The following is a 15,000-nucleotide window of genomic DNA, read 5'->3' as shown; positions in this document are numbered from 1 at the left end:
CACACACACACACACACACACACACACACACACACAGCATAATGGTACAGTATAATTCATGTCTAACACACACACACACACACACACACACACACACACACACACACAGTATAATTGCCATACGAGGAAAGACTCAAACAGTTAAACTTGCATTCTCTAGAAAGGCGAAGGGTGCGTGGAGACATGATCGAGGTTTATAAATGGATGAAGGGCTTTAATAAGGGAGACATTCATAAGGTTTTGTTGGTAAGAGAACCGGGTAGGACATGAAGTAACGGGTTTAAACTGGATAAATTCAGATTCAACAGGGACATAGGCAAAAATTGGTTTACTAATAGGGTGGTGGATGAGTGGAATAGGCTTAGCAGTCATGTGGTGAGTGCCAATACAATTGTCACATTCAAAAATAGACTAGATAAATTCATGGACAGCGATATTAGGTGGGGTTAGATACACGGGAGCTTAGGGTCAAAAGAGCTGCCTCGTACAGGCCTACCGGCCTCTTGCAGACTCCTGCGTTCTTATGTTCTTATGTTCTTATGTACGGTATAACTCATATCTAACACACACACACACACACACACACACACACACACACACAGCATAATGGAACAGTATAATTCATGTCTAACACACACACACACACACACACACACACACACACACACACACACACACACACACACACACACACACACACACAGTATAATGGTACAGTATAATTCATGTTTAACACACACACACACACACACACACACACACACACACACACACACACACACACACACACACACACACACACACACAGTATAATGGTACAGTATAATTCATGTTTAACACACACACACACACACACACACACACACACACACACACACACACACAGTATAATGGTACGGATACCTTGCCATGAAGCAAGGCTTTGCCGTTTATTGCAACCGGTTGTAATATTCATATCATATCATTTATATATGGATACCATTGTATGATATTCAAATTCATATATACTCAATATAACACATTCATGTCAGATAACATGTTTTTCATTGTATCCATGCCCTAGCAAATACTACTACTAATCATATCACATTCATAACACCCTATCACATCTCACAAAAATGGTATATATATATATATATATATATATATATATATATATATATATATATATATATATATATATATATATATATATATATATATATATATATATATATATATATATATATATATATATATATATATATATATATATATATATATATATACATTTTTCATTCATCTCATATAAGCATATTTTATTCATATCATATATTCATATGTATTGTATCTAGTATATTCATATCCATGCTTAATGTTTATATTCATATAATTATATCATGTTATTCTTTTTTCACACACATTATGCCTAACATATGTAAAGAACCACATCATGTTCATACCATATTCATCAGTGATTAGTCATACCATACACATAATCATATCACAGTCACATTCCTCTCATAACGCATCATATTCATATATTCACATCACGAATATTCATATATAATAATACATGTGTAACACAGGCTATTTTATAAACTATATTATTGGCTGTTATAATGCCTGACAAACCCTCATCTTCCTTAATTTAATACAGCCGTAATGGGTTTTGTACCTGCTGACTGTACTAACTGTCTCACTGTGCTGAACATGTTATCATGCAGCAGCTGCTTAACTCGTTTGTTTGTGGCACGCAGCGCACGCCTCCTCGTCTTGTGGGAAGGAAAACACCATCACTTTGGGTCCAGTTTTGAAGATTCCTTCCCAGTAAGGCACATAGCACTTGTATGGCAGTATTATTATCTGGGTAAAAGGCACAAATAATGTTAACAAGTTTTTCACTGTTTTCAGAGTCAATAATGCACAAAACAGAGAACGTGACCTCTCCTGACCGCAGCTGACCCGACACTACCTGGCACTACTTGGCCTACGTCACGGCCTACTCCCCCCCTCGTGAAGAGGCCTCCCCCTCTAGATGGCCTTGGTTAATGGCAAAAAAATTCATTTCAAGTTTCTTTACAATAGTCTATCGATTTTAACTTGAGCCCTTGGGCGTGACTTAGTCGTTGTCTTTCCCTGTAATCCCAAGCCATTCATAACACCGTGCAGTTGTATTATGACTATGTGTATATTCCACAAATAGATAACGTACGGAATAACAGTGAGACAGATTGCCATGTGCAGGTCATCGCTAGATCTGTCAACAATGGAGGTTTCCCCGGCCCAAGCCACAGAGCTCAAGTTAGAGTATAGTGACTTTATTTTGTTGTGATTTAACCGTGTAGCAGCAATGGGCCAAATTTGTGGCTTTACTGTGTAGCAGCGATGGGCCAAATTTGTGGCTTTACCGTGTAGCAGCGATGGGCCAAATTTGTGGCTTTACCGTGTAGCAGCGACGGGCCAAATTTGTGGCTTTACCGTGTAGCAGCGACGGGCCAAATTTGTGGCTTTACCGTGTAGCAGCGACGGGCCAAATTTGTGGCTTTACCGTGTAGCAGCGACGGGCCAAATTTGTGGCTTTACCGTGTAGCAGCGACGGGCCAAATTTGTGGCTTTACCGTGTAGCAGCGACGGGCCAAATTTGTGGCTTTACCGTGTAGCAGCGATGGGCCAGATTTGTGACTTTACCGTGTAGCAGTGACGGGCCAAATTTGTGGCTTTACCGTGTAGCAGCGACGGGCCAAATTTGTGGCTTTACCGTGTTGCAGCGAATGGCCAAATCTGTGCCACGATATAAACCCCTAAAAAAAGATGACACACAATCTGACCACAAATGCTTTGATATATATTATGAAATGGTTTGTGTGAGGGGTGATTTTTTCTCATTTTCTCGCTTTGAGGGACCACTAAGAAACATGATCCCAGCTGCTACCGGGTTTATTAATTTTTTTTTTTTGTGTGTGTTTATGTATAGTGAGTGACCCCTTTGCCCCCCTTCCAGCACTGCCGACACTTCCTGAACGCCTACAACAGCACGCTTGGGGGCAGTCGACAGGTGTTCACCGTGCCCTGCTACACTATTCACATTGGGAACCTCAAGCTGTGCAACCCTAAGGTATGCTGCTGCTGCTGCTATTGCTACGAATGTTAATGATTTTTATTTTTTTATTTATTATTTATTTTTTTATGGGGTCTTCGTGGTGCACTGGTTCACACACTCGGCTCACAACCGAGAGAGCCCGGGTTCAATTCCCGAGTGGAGTGGAAAAATTTGGGCGGCTTTTCCAATACCCAACGTAGCCCCTGTCCACCCAGCAGTGTACCCGGTATTAATCGTGGATTGTGTCCCGTCTCCTGGGGTCTGTTTCCTTCTCCTATAATTCCTTCCCCTCTTGTCTCTCTCCGGCATATGACAACAGATGTTGCGTTCACTAAACAAAACTTTTCTCTCTCTCTCTCTCTCTCTCTCTATTGCCTTTGAGCTGCCTCCCTTTGCTGTAAAAATAAAAAAAATAGAAAGTTTTCACAATTTTGATATATTTTTTTTCATTACCTACTGATCATCCTTTTCTTCCCTGCGGCCCACAGAGTGTAAGTTACCCGAGGGTTTGGATTGACTTCAACCTGGGCACCTCCTCCATCCTCATCCTGTGCCAGGTGGAGAGCACGGCCCAGCCCTCCCACCCGGTAAGTCAGTCAGGTAGTTGCTAGGTGACTAGGGGCTGTATAGCTAAACATTCCGTCGCCAAAGTTCACATATTTGACAAAGCATTCATTGGAGTTTTGAGCAGGATTAGTTTTATGGCCCTGGTGGTAGTTTGATTCTTCTTCTGTACCGTGAACCTAAAGAAACACTCATTAAAACCTGATTGACCCACTCTTTGACCTTTAGAAATAGCTGATATGAGAAGCCAGAATGTCTTATAAGACCGACCCAGGTCTCCCACTCTGATGATCATATACTCTCTCCCAGTTGTTCATCCTTCTCATGTCTTCCTCCACACACTGTCTCCAGTAGGGATGTACCGATGTATTGGTATCGGTGGTATCGGCACATTTTAACCCGTCCACTGCAATTGGAACGAATTTGGCTTTCACTGGTAGCCTGATAACATATACTCCCATGTCTTTCTCTGCCTCTGTGGTGAATAGTGGAGTGTTTATGTGGTATTGGTGTGGATATCCCTTCACTGGTAGCCTGGTATCCCCAGGTCAGGTCTTCCTCCTGCCTCTGTAGTGAATAGTGGAGTGTGTGGTATGTGGTGTGCTGGTATCCTCACTGGTACCCTGGTAACATATACTCCATGCTGTCTTTTTCTGCCTCTCTGAAGTGGAGTGTTTAGTGGAGTGTGCTGATATCCCTTCACTGGTAGCCTGGGCAACAACATTTATCCCTTGGTACCCTGATAACATATACCTCATGTGTCTTGTCTTTGCCTCTGTGGTGTATAGTGGAGTGTTTCCCTTGTGGTATTGGTGTGCTGGAGATCCCTTCACTGGTAGCCTGATAACATACTCCCATGTCTTTCTCTGCCTCTGTGGTGAATAGTGGAGTGTTTCCCATGTGGTATTGGTGTGCTGGATATCCCTTCACTGGTAGCCTGATAACATACACTCCCAGGTCTTTCTCTGCCTCTGTGGTGAATAGTGGAGTGTTTCCCATGTGGTATTGGTGTGCTGGATATCCCTTCACTGGTAGCCTGGTAACATACACTCCCAGGTCTTTCTCTGCCTCTGTGGTGGATAGTCGAGTGTTTCCCATGTGGTATTGGTGTGCTGGGTATCCCTTCACTGGTAGCCTGGTAACATACACTCCCAGGTCTTTCTCTGCCTCTGTGGTGGATAGTGAAATGTTTCCCATGTGGTATTGGTGTGCTGGATATCCCTTCACTGGTAGCCTGATAACATACACTCTCAGGTCTTTCTCTGCCTCTGTGGTGGATAGTTGAGTGTTTCCCATGTGGTATTGGTGTGCTGGATATCCCTTCACTGGTAGCCTGATAACATACACTCCCAGGTCTTGCTCTGCCTCTGTGGTGGATAGTGGAGTGTTTCCCATGTGGTATTGGTGTGCTGGATATCCCCTCCCAGGCTACAGGACTTTACAAATTTTCTTCATTGAATTGTAGCCACAGACACCCCACTCCTATAGGTTGGTGAGGTCTTCTGGTAGGAAATCCACAGTCAATGGGCTAATTTTCAAGGTGCAGGGTTAGGAAGGGACGACCCCAAGTGAAGCGAGTTTTGTGTGTAAAGTCCCGCCTAGGATTGTTAAGGGTTGCCAAGGGGGTTGTATGGTAACAGGGTTATCAAGGAGTGATTGAGGGGCCAGGCTTAGAGCTGTAAAATTATTGTGTTGAATTTAGGTAACAGTCAAAAGAATGTATTATTTTATAAGGTATCAATATTTATACAGCTTATTAATCCCTCACTTAATATGCAGATACTGCCAGAAGAAGACAAGGAGGAGGAGGAGGTGGAAGAGGAATCATTTGGTGAGTGTTAATTTTGTTCTGTTGTTTCTTCCTCCTCTCTCAATCCTTTTCTTCTTCTCTGATTCATTTGCATTCTACAATTGTTCCTTCTCTCTCTATTCTGCTAAAGTCTTCTTCTTCCATTCCAAGGTCATGCTCCAACTCCTGCTGTCCCCTCAGAGTATTCATTTCCCTCAGGTCATCTCATGAGGGATATTAAGTGACGGCCACACACTTTTCCACAAATGTTTACACTTCTGAGGTGATAGGAGGAGGACATTCCAAGGGGTTGATTTTCAGCATTTATAGTCACTGTAGAGTTTTGAGATTTTTGGAGGATCATGAACAAGAATCTAACTCCTTACACACCAAAAATTAGCTTCATAAACCTTCGCAGTCATTCTTAATGTTTGCCTCAAATTTTGTGTGTTGTGTGGCTTGGCCTGACATCTGGCCCTGGGGCTAGACTCTCAAAGCTGTTAGGAGCCACACCCAGCCACAAGCATGCAATGCCTTCACTGTTAGGAGCTTGTAAGCCACACCCACTCACAAACACACAATGCCTTCACTGCTGCAATTCTCAGAGATACATGATCGTTACCTAAGTTGAGTGGGTCGGGCGCAGCCTTACCTTGCTGTACATGAAATGCATTATAATTACCTAGTGTTCCCAACATGAAAATAGGAAGGACATGTTTTCAACAAGTAAATCTATCTGTTACAGTGAACAGCAGAGAGAGAGAGAGAGAGAGAGAGAGAGAGAGAGAGAGAGAGAGAGAGAGAGAGAGAGAGAGAGAGAGAGAGAGAGAGAGAGAGAGAGAGAGAGAGATGTAACAATAGGCTTTTGAAATAATACATAATTCCCTTCCCTTCCCTTCCTTTCCCTTCCTTTCCCTCCCCTTCCCTTCCCATCCTTTCCCTTCCCAATCCCTTCCCTTCCCATCCCTCCCCTTCCCTTCCCATCCCTTCCCTTCCATTCCTATCCCTTCCTTTCCCTTCCCATTCCTTCCCATCCCATCCCTTCCCTCTCCATCCCTTCCCTTCCCATCCCTTCCCTTCCCATCCCTTCCCTTCTATTCCTATTCCTTCCTTTCCCTTCCCATTCCTTCCCATCCCATCCCTTCCCTTTCCATCCCTTTTTTCTCTTCCCTTCCCTTCTCTTCCCTTCACATCCCTTCCTTTCCCTCCCCTTCCCTTTCCTTCCCTTCCCTTCCCTTCCCTTTCCATCCCTTTCTTTCCCATCCTTTCCCTTCTCTTCTATGGAGGCCGACTGCCAACTTGATCAAGCATCTCTAATCTCAATGGAATGGAATGGAGTTACAAACCCAACAACCAACACATAACATAATATACAATAATTAACCCTCACTGATCATTCAATAGGCTGTGATGCAACTGTCTGGAAGATTCTGTTTCCTCCATTAAAGCAGTTAGGGTATGGAATGGCTAGTGCCATATTATAAGGATAAATAGCATTATTGTATGTCCAAAAATGTCCGAAAAACTAACATTACTGTCATTATATCATGAACCTGATTTCATTACAAACTGTTGTAAAGAATGTTGGCTGCCTCCACATCCAGGCCAACACACAAGTGCAGGACCATGTATCGTGATATGGATTGTGTTCAGTGCTTGATTGGCTCCCTCGCAGACACTCAAGTGGGAACACATCTTGCATGCTGGAGTGCTTCTTTGTTATATGCCGTAGATTACCCAGACGCATACGCAACTTGAAACATGGTGTCATCCCTAGGCTCAACAATTTCTTTTGTAGCCACATTAGGATTCCTATTACTAATTGTTTGAGAAGGTTTCGTGTCTTAACCGCCCCGTTGTTTTTCTCCTTTCTTACCCTCTTTAACTGAATGAGAGCATGCTTACCCCCCAGCAGATCATTCACACATAGAAATTACCCTTAGTACTAACTTGAAAAATGGCAGATAAACATTTAACCCGGTAGCAGCAGGGATCATGTTTTTTAATGGTCCCTCTAAGTGAGAAAAATGAGAAAAAATCACCCCTCACACAAACCATTTCATAATATATATATCAAAGCATTTGTGATCAGATTATGTATCATCTATTTTGGGGGCTTATATCATGGCACAAATTTGGCCCGTCACTGCTACACGGTAAAGCCACAAATTTGGCCCGTCGCTGCTACACGGTAAAGCCACAAATTTGGCCCGTCATTGCTACACGGTAAAGCCACAAATTTGGCCCGTCATTGCTACACGGTAAAGCCACAAATTTGGCCCGTCACTGTTACACGGTGAAGCCACAAATTTGGCCGTGGCTGCTACCGGGTTAAGCTCCTATAAGGAAGAAAATTCTTCTTTTAGAACCAACTTATGGCAACATGAGCAGCATACTTAATTAAACATCCAAGATAGTTTCTCCTCTCATAGAACAATTAACTTTCTTTCACGACCATATTATATTAGCAATTGTACTAGTAAACATAACATTTGTAGGCTACATAACAACAACTGTATTTTGTAATATTAACCGCTACATTATACTAGAAAATCCAGCTATTGAAGTAGTAATTTGAACATCTCTCCCCGCTTTCATTCTGATTTATATTGGTCTTCCTTCCCTCCGATATCTTCTCCATGAAGTCAATAACCCTTCAGTAACTCTTAAGACAGTCGGACATCAATGAAGATATGAATACTCAGATTTTTTACAGGTAGAGTTTGATTGATATGTAGTTCCGTTTAACGAATTAGAAGCCTCAGGATTTTGTCTGTTAGATGTAGATAACCGGACTGTACTCCCAATAAATACGCAAATTCGGGCGGGGGCTTCGTGGTGCAGTGGTTAGCACACTCGGCTCTCAACCGAGAGTGCCTGGGTTTGATTCCCGGGTGGAATGGAAAAATTTGGGCCGCTTTTCCGATACCCTACATAGCCCCTGTCCACCCAGCAGTGTACCAGGTATTGATCGGGGGTTGTGTCCCGTCTCCTGGGGTCTGTTCCCTTCTCCTATAATTCCTTACCCTCCTGTCTCTCTCTCCGGTATATGACCACAGATGTTGCGCTGCCCACTAAACAAAACTTTCCAAAACTTTCCCAAATTCTGGTCGTAATTACTGCAGCCAAAGTCACTCATTCCTGAACCATCCCATCTCTAGGTATTAAAGCAGATGCAATTCCAGGCCGACTTAATCAATCAAGATTTTAACCGGGCTGGACTATTCTACAGGCAGTGTTCAGAAATTTGTGGAGCAAATCACAGATCTATTGTTATTGAAAGAACTTGTATTAACTCATTCTTAAACTGAATTTCTTTATCAATTGAAACCTCCCCCCCTAAACCTTAGCTTAATTATTGAGGTGATCCTATTCTTTTTTATGAATTCCTTAATTATGCCACAACTAGTTTATTTATGTTTTCTTTTTCTCCTAAGATTCCTCCTAGTCTTTATATTTAATATGAAACCTTTTTCTAAAATTAGCTTTTTGCCCCACAACAGAAAAACTTCAATTTCTCAATCTTGAAAATTATAATTAATCTATTCTCCATCTTTGAACCTTCTCCAAGAATCTTCAACTTGTCAGTAAAGTGAATTTCCACTATCTTGATGGTGTTGCTGCCTCACTGGGCTTCTCCTCGCGGATCTTTGTCAGGGAGAAAAATGATTTTAACTCTTCATAAAGAATTGAAAGCTCCTTTACAGCCTTCCCATAATGGCTCCACTGTGTTATTTGTTGCCTTGTTCAGACTAATTGTCTTTAATCTTTTTAGGACTTTATGTGTTTAGTAGATCCGGGCACATAATGACACACCACTATCTCCTCCACTGTGAGTCATAACGTTGGGATGGCTCAAACACACCAAACATATGTTTAGTAGGTCTGGGCACACACCACTATCTCCTCCACTGTGAGTCATAATGTTGGGATGGCTCAAACACACCAAACATGTGTTTAGTAGGTCTGGGCACACACCACTATCTCCTCCACTGTGAGTCATATTGTTGGGATGGCTCAAACACACCAAACATGTGTTTAGTAGGTCTGGGCACACACCACTATCTCCTCCACTGTGAGTCATAACGTTGGGATGTCTCAAACACACCAAACATGTGTTTAGTAGGTCTGGGCACACACCACTATCTCCTCCACTGTGAGTCATAATGTTGGGATGGCTCAAACACACCAAACATGTGTTTAGTAGGTCTGGGCACACACCACTATCTCCTCCACTGTGAGTCATAACGTTGGGATGGCTCAAACACACCAAACATGTGTTTAGTAGGTGTGGGCACACACCACTATCTCCTCCACTGTGAGTCATAATGTTGGGATGGCTCAAACACACCAAACATGTGTTTAGTAGGTCTGGGCACACACCACTATCTCCTCCACTGTGAGTCATAACGTTGGGATGGCTCAAACACACCAAACATGTGTTTAGTAGGTCTGGGCACACACCACTATCTCCTCCACTGTGAGTCATAATGTTGGGATGGCTCAAACACACCAAACATGTGTTTAGTAGATCTGGGCACATAATGACACACCACTATCTCTCCGGAACTTTGGCAGTAACGCGTCTGGTGGTCACCTACTTCTAACTTTGTTAGGAAGTACTGGAACATCTCCCTCTATTTAATCCTTTTATTTACTCAAATACTCCTTATAAATTTAGACTCTGACGTTGCTATTATTCAGTCCTATGTATTTTCAGTTTTAAGAACTATTTATACTAGAGAAATTAACTGGTGCCATCATTCCATGGTTTTCACCCCCATCACCTAGTAGCCATGACTGGCAGAGGTGGGCGCAGTACTGAAAAATCAGTAGTGCGGCTGTGGTAGTGCGGTACTTTTTCCGGAGTAGTGCGGTCCCATTTTATTCTTTCCCAGTGCGGTACGCAGTGTGCGGTACTGCGGTAGTCAAAATAAAAAAAATACTTGAGTGGCTATCCTGGCTTTCCAAACAAAGGAAACATGCTTAAAATAAAGAATGAAACATCTGCCTGCACCACGGACGGCTTGAAATGGCCGGCACCGCGCGGGTTAGAGAAGACTGGCAGTGATGTAGTTTAGTCTGTCTATTTAGTATTTAATTTTGAACAATAACTGAACAGTCAGAATGATTGAATCACTGATTCTGATGACTGATTGAGTCCGATTCACTGCAAAACAAACCCTTTTCTGTGAGCAGCAGCAGCATGCCGCTGCGCTGCAAATGTCGTCTTTGATAGTTTTGAAAGTACTGCAGGATTTTTTAGTGTGGTCCGCGGTAGTGCATTAGTTTTAGAAATCTTGCGGTAGTGCTGTTGTGCGGTACTTCTTTTGTGGTACTGCCGCACTAAGTACCGCACTTGCCCACCTCTGCTTACCGGCTCTGTTATGCCACCGGCTTAGTGACATGATTTCACCAGCATAATATAAATCTCCTTATCATGAGATTTGTTGTTGGCACTTTACTAATGGCCAGATATTGAAGGCACTCATGAAGGATCTTGTACCAAAGGTCTCCGTTGAGGTATAATTTGTTGTTGCCACTTTACTAATGGCCAGATATTGAAGGCACTTATCGAGGATCTGACGCTTGTACCGTTATAAAAGCTCTCTGTTGAGGTGTAATCTTATTTATTGTGTCAGAAGTTTTCTTATCTTACTTTTGAACCTTTTTCCATAGAAGCCTGATGTTCCCCACGGAAGAAATTGGTATACATTGACCCCCTCTTGGCATCCAACCTTTTACCTTTTCCAATTCCCCTCTTAAGTCTTACAAGCCTTCTTTCTTCAGTAACATGAGCCCACCACGAGAAGCTCCCAAGCCATCCCAAGACTCGGCCCAGCTATTATTCTATGGATTTATTTCACAATAGTACTTGAAGAATATATTGCAGCTTCCCTCACTATTCAGTATTTGGCTCCACATTCTTGGTTGTGACTGGCCTGCATGTCATTATTGGAACCTCTTCCTTACTAGTAGTCTGCTTTATGCGGCTTTATAAATGTTCTTCTGCACACCATTTGAAGCTGATGCTTCATTTTGTTGATGTTCTTTGATTATTTTTATACATTTTCATTTATTGATGATGAGGATAATTTTTTTAATATAACAAGTACAGTAGAGCCCCATTTAGCGCAAGAATTAGGTGGATGAAGCGGTCGCGCTAATTGAATAAAGTAACCAATATGAAAAAAAATATTTTGTGCACACGTGGGTCTGACTTTTGGGTTTGATAATTACTCAAAATAATCACTCACATTAAAAAAAAAAAAAACTACGATTGGCTGAGCTCTGAAAACATGCTTGTGATTCGCTGGGAGTCCGATGACGTAATCGCCGGCACTCACCCGGTCAGCGGCCTCGCTGCCTTAACCCTTTCACTGCTAAACGCTCACAGCGAGTGTTAGGCGTATTTGCTGGTGGTGGTAAACGCTCGCTGCGAGCTCCAGCCACACTCAAATCTCCCGTGTATGAGAGTGTTCCAACACTAATTCTCACAACACAGGATTGACAATTGAGTGTGTTCTTCACTAAATTTGGTGGAAAATCATATCAGCCCAGCGCGGCAAATCTTCGGACGAGTAACTGGTGGATGTTCTTGCCCAATATAGCGTCATTTTTGCCTAGCTTCACATATCACCGACTGATTCTTTGACCAAATAGTTGTAAATATTGCAGTTGGCAATGCTCCCTTGCCAGAATCTGAAGGAGAGATGTCCGCAGGGTGTAGTATTCCTGGAGTTGTTAATAGAAAGCACTGCAGTGAGTTAATGGGTGGAGTGCTGAGGTCTTGACTTGGTGAGAGATGGAAGGAAGAGCGTGCCTGGCCAGCCACCCAGGTTGAAGGGATGTTTTGTATTTTTCCGGCGTGGGCTGTTTCCAACGGTTAAATTATCCTTGCACTTTTACTTAATTTCAGCAAGATCAGTTACTTATTATTCTATGAAGGAAACACTTTAATATTGTAATTTCTTTCTTTGATAGTGTAGTTAGTCCTTTAGGCAGTGATTATTAAGATTCGTCTCGATATGGGAGTGGAAGGTGGAGGCAGGTGACTACCATCGAGGCTTATCTTAGCTCGGATGATAGACTCCAGCTCCGGCCCGGGACTTGTGAGCATTGAGGGAACAGTTAATTGCTAATCCTCTGCTATCATCACCTAATTCCTAACAATCTTTCTGTTTATTCCTGTTATTATGAATGACCTCAGAGAGCTTAAGAATGATCTTAATAAAGACCAATGCCATGAGTTGCATTCATAAAGAGTTTTTTGGACTTGTTTTACCAATTAGAAAGCCAATAATTGCATTTTATAGTTTGGATCTAAATTTTAGACTCTAGTCAAACCCAAAAGAGGTGAATCAATTAAGTTATTGCCAAGAGGAATATGATGCTGAAAGGTTCTAACTTTTTCCTAAACGGATAATTAACTTCAACTCGTCAGTTAGTTTTTGTGTTATTGAGTTTTCACAAACATATTCAAGTTCTGCAATCACTGCTGCATTTAGCGGTGTCAACCAAAATGTCCTATGTAATGGATGTGTTGAGATACGGCAAATATTATATGTCTGTGATGTCACTCCTTCTGACCGAGCAATCTCGCGTGAAAAAAACTCATTCGTCAACTCTTCTCGCTTTCTCGTCAATCCGCTCGCTGCCAGTGTGGCCACCTCCATTGCTTATAATGTATTAACCCTTTCTTTGCATGTGGGACGGGTCGCGACTATCCCTTCAGGCATCCCAATGGGGGTCTGTTTTAACCTCTGTATCTCAAAAACTATTCATCACAACTAAAAACCAAAAACACCATTGGAAAGAGGAGGCCCAGATCTTTAGGAGTCGGTTATGTATGCGAACGTACATGCACGTTCAGGGAGTGTTGAATGTTAACACTTACGTCGGTGCATGCGGGATGATCAGGCGTATTGAGGGGACTGTGGACATCTTTCCTTGAGATTCTGGCAATGTTGTATTGACAACTGCAATATTTACAGCTATTTGGTCAAAGAATCAGTCAGGTGAAGCTATCCAAAAAATGCTGCTATATTGGGCAAGAACATCCACCAGTTACTCGTCCGTAGATTTGCCGCTCTGGGCTGAAATGATTTTCCACCAAATTTAGTGAAGAACACACTCAATTGGCAATCCTGTGTTGTGATAAATAGTGTTGGAACACTCTCATACACGGGAGATTTGAGTGCGGGTGGAGCTCGCAGCGAGTGTTTAACAACACCAGCAAATACGCTTAACCCTCGCTGTGAGCGTTTAGCAAAGAAAGGGTTAAATATCAACTCGTGTTAAATCAAAAACGCCTTATTTAAACTCATGTTAATCGAGAGGTGACTGTATTAGTAGTGGCTCAGTGTGTGGGTGTGTTTAGCCCATGGACGTAGGTTCGCACCGAAACACTGAAGGTCATCACATACCGTCCGGATCTCCAGTCAGCCCTTAACTTTCTTGAACCCCAAATTTCAGACAACTATTAAAGGGTAAAGTCCTGCCTTCAAGGACTAGGATTTTCATTGAGAGAGAGAGAGAGAGAGAGAGAGAGAGAGAGAGAGAGAGAGAGAGAGAGAGAGAGAGAGAGAGAGAGAGAGAGAGAGAGAGAGAGAGAGAGAGAGAGAGAGAGAGAGAGAGAGAGAGAGAGAGAAATAAAGCTGTGTGTGTGTGTGGGAGAGAGAGAGAGAGAGAGAGAGAGAGAGAGAGAGAGAGAGAGAGAGAGAGAGATAGAGAGAGAGAGAGAGAGAGAGAGAGAGAGAGAGAGAGAGAGAGAGAGAGAGAGAGAGAGAGAGAGAGAGAGAGAGAGAGAGAGAGAGAGAGAGAGAGAGAGAGAGAGAGAGAGAGAGAGAGAGAGAGAGAGAGAGAGAGAGAGAGATTAAGAAAAAGAAAGAAACTAAAGAACTGTGTTTGAGAGAGAGAGAGAGAGAGAGAGAGAGAGAGAGAGAGAGAGAGAGAGAGAGAGAGAGAGAGAGAGAGAGAGAGAGAGAGTCCTTCACATTGAAAATAAATAAAATGAATTACACACACACACACACACACACAGACACACACACACACACACACACACACACACACACACACACACACACACACACACACACACACACACACACACACACACACACACACACACACACACACACACACACACACACACACACACACACACACACACACACACACACACACACACACACACACACACACACACACACACACACACACTGCAAAATTACACATGTATTTATAAGCCCTGCAAAACTTGTTATTATTATTATTATTATTATTATTATTATTATTATTATTATTATTATTATTATTATTATTATTATTAGGCAAGATGTGTTATGCATGCAAGATATGGTTTTACTAAAGTTAGATATTCGTTTTTTCTTATTGAAGGCAATTATGAGCATCTCTCTCTCTCTCTCTCTTCTCTCTCTCTCTCTCTCTCTCTCTCTTCTCTCTCTCTCTCTCTCTCTCTCTCTCTCTCTCTCTCTCTCTCTCTCTCTCTCTCTCTCTCTCTCTCTCTCTCTCTCAACATCTACCAATCAATCTGTATTTA

At 42.4% G+C, this 15,000-nt stretch overlaps 1 protein-coding gene across 1 annotated transcript in view; it reads left to right on the top strand.

Annotated features, from left to right (window-relative positions):
* LOC126983380 (uncharacterized) overlaps positions 1–15,000 on the top strand; it is an 81,067-nt gene that overhangs the window by 15,296 nt on the left and 50,771 nt on the right. Inside the window, exons 5-6 of the mRNA XM_050836132.1 lie at positions 2,984–3,097; positions 3,571–3,669. Coding sequence (XP_050692089.1) covers positions 2,984–3,097; positions 3,571–3,669 — 213 coding nt within the window. The remainder of the gene's footprint in view (positions 1–2,983; positions 3,098–3,570; positions 3,670–15,000) is intronic.

Source organism: Eriocheir sinensis, chromosome 53, assembly GCF_024679095.1.
Source record: "Eriocheir sinensis breed Jianghai 21 chromosome 53, ASM2467909v1, whole genome shotgun sequence".
NCBI lineage: Eukaryota > Metazoa > Arthropoda > Malacostraca > Decapoda > Varunidae > Eriocheir > Eriocheir sinensis.
The sequence above is the reverse complement of the archived record's forward strand: the minus strand, read 5'-3'. Positions and strand labels throughout refer to the sequence as shown.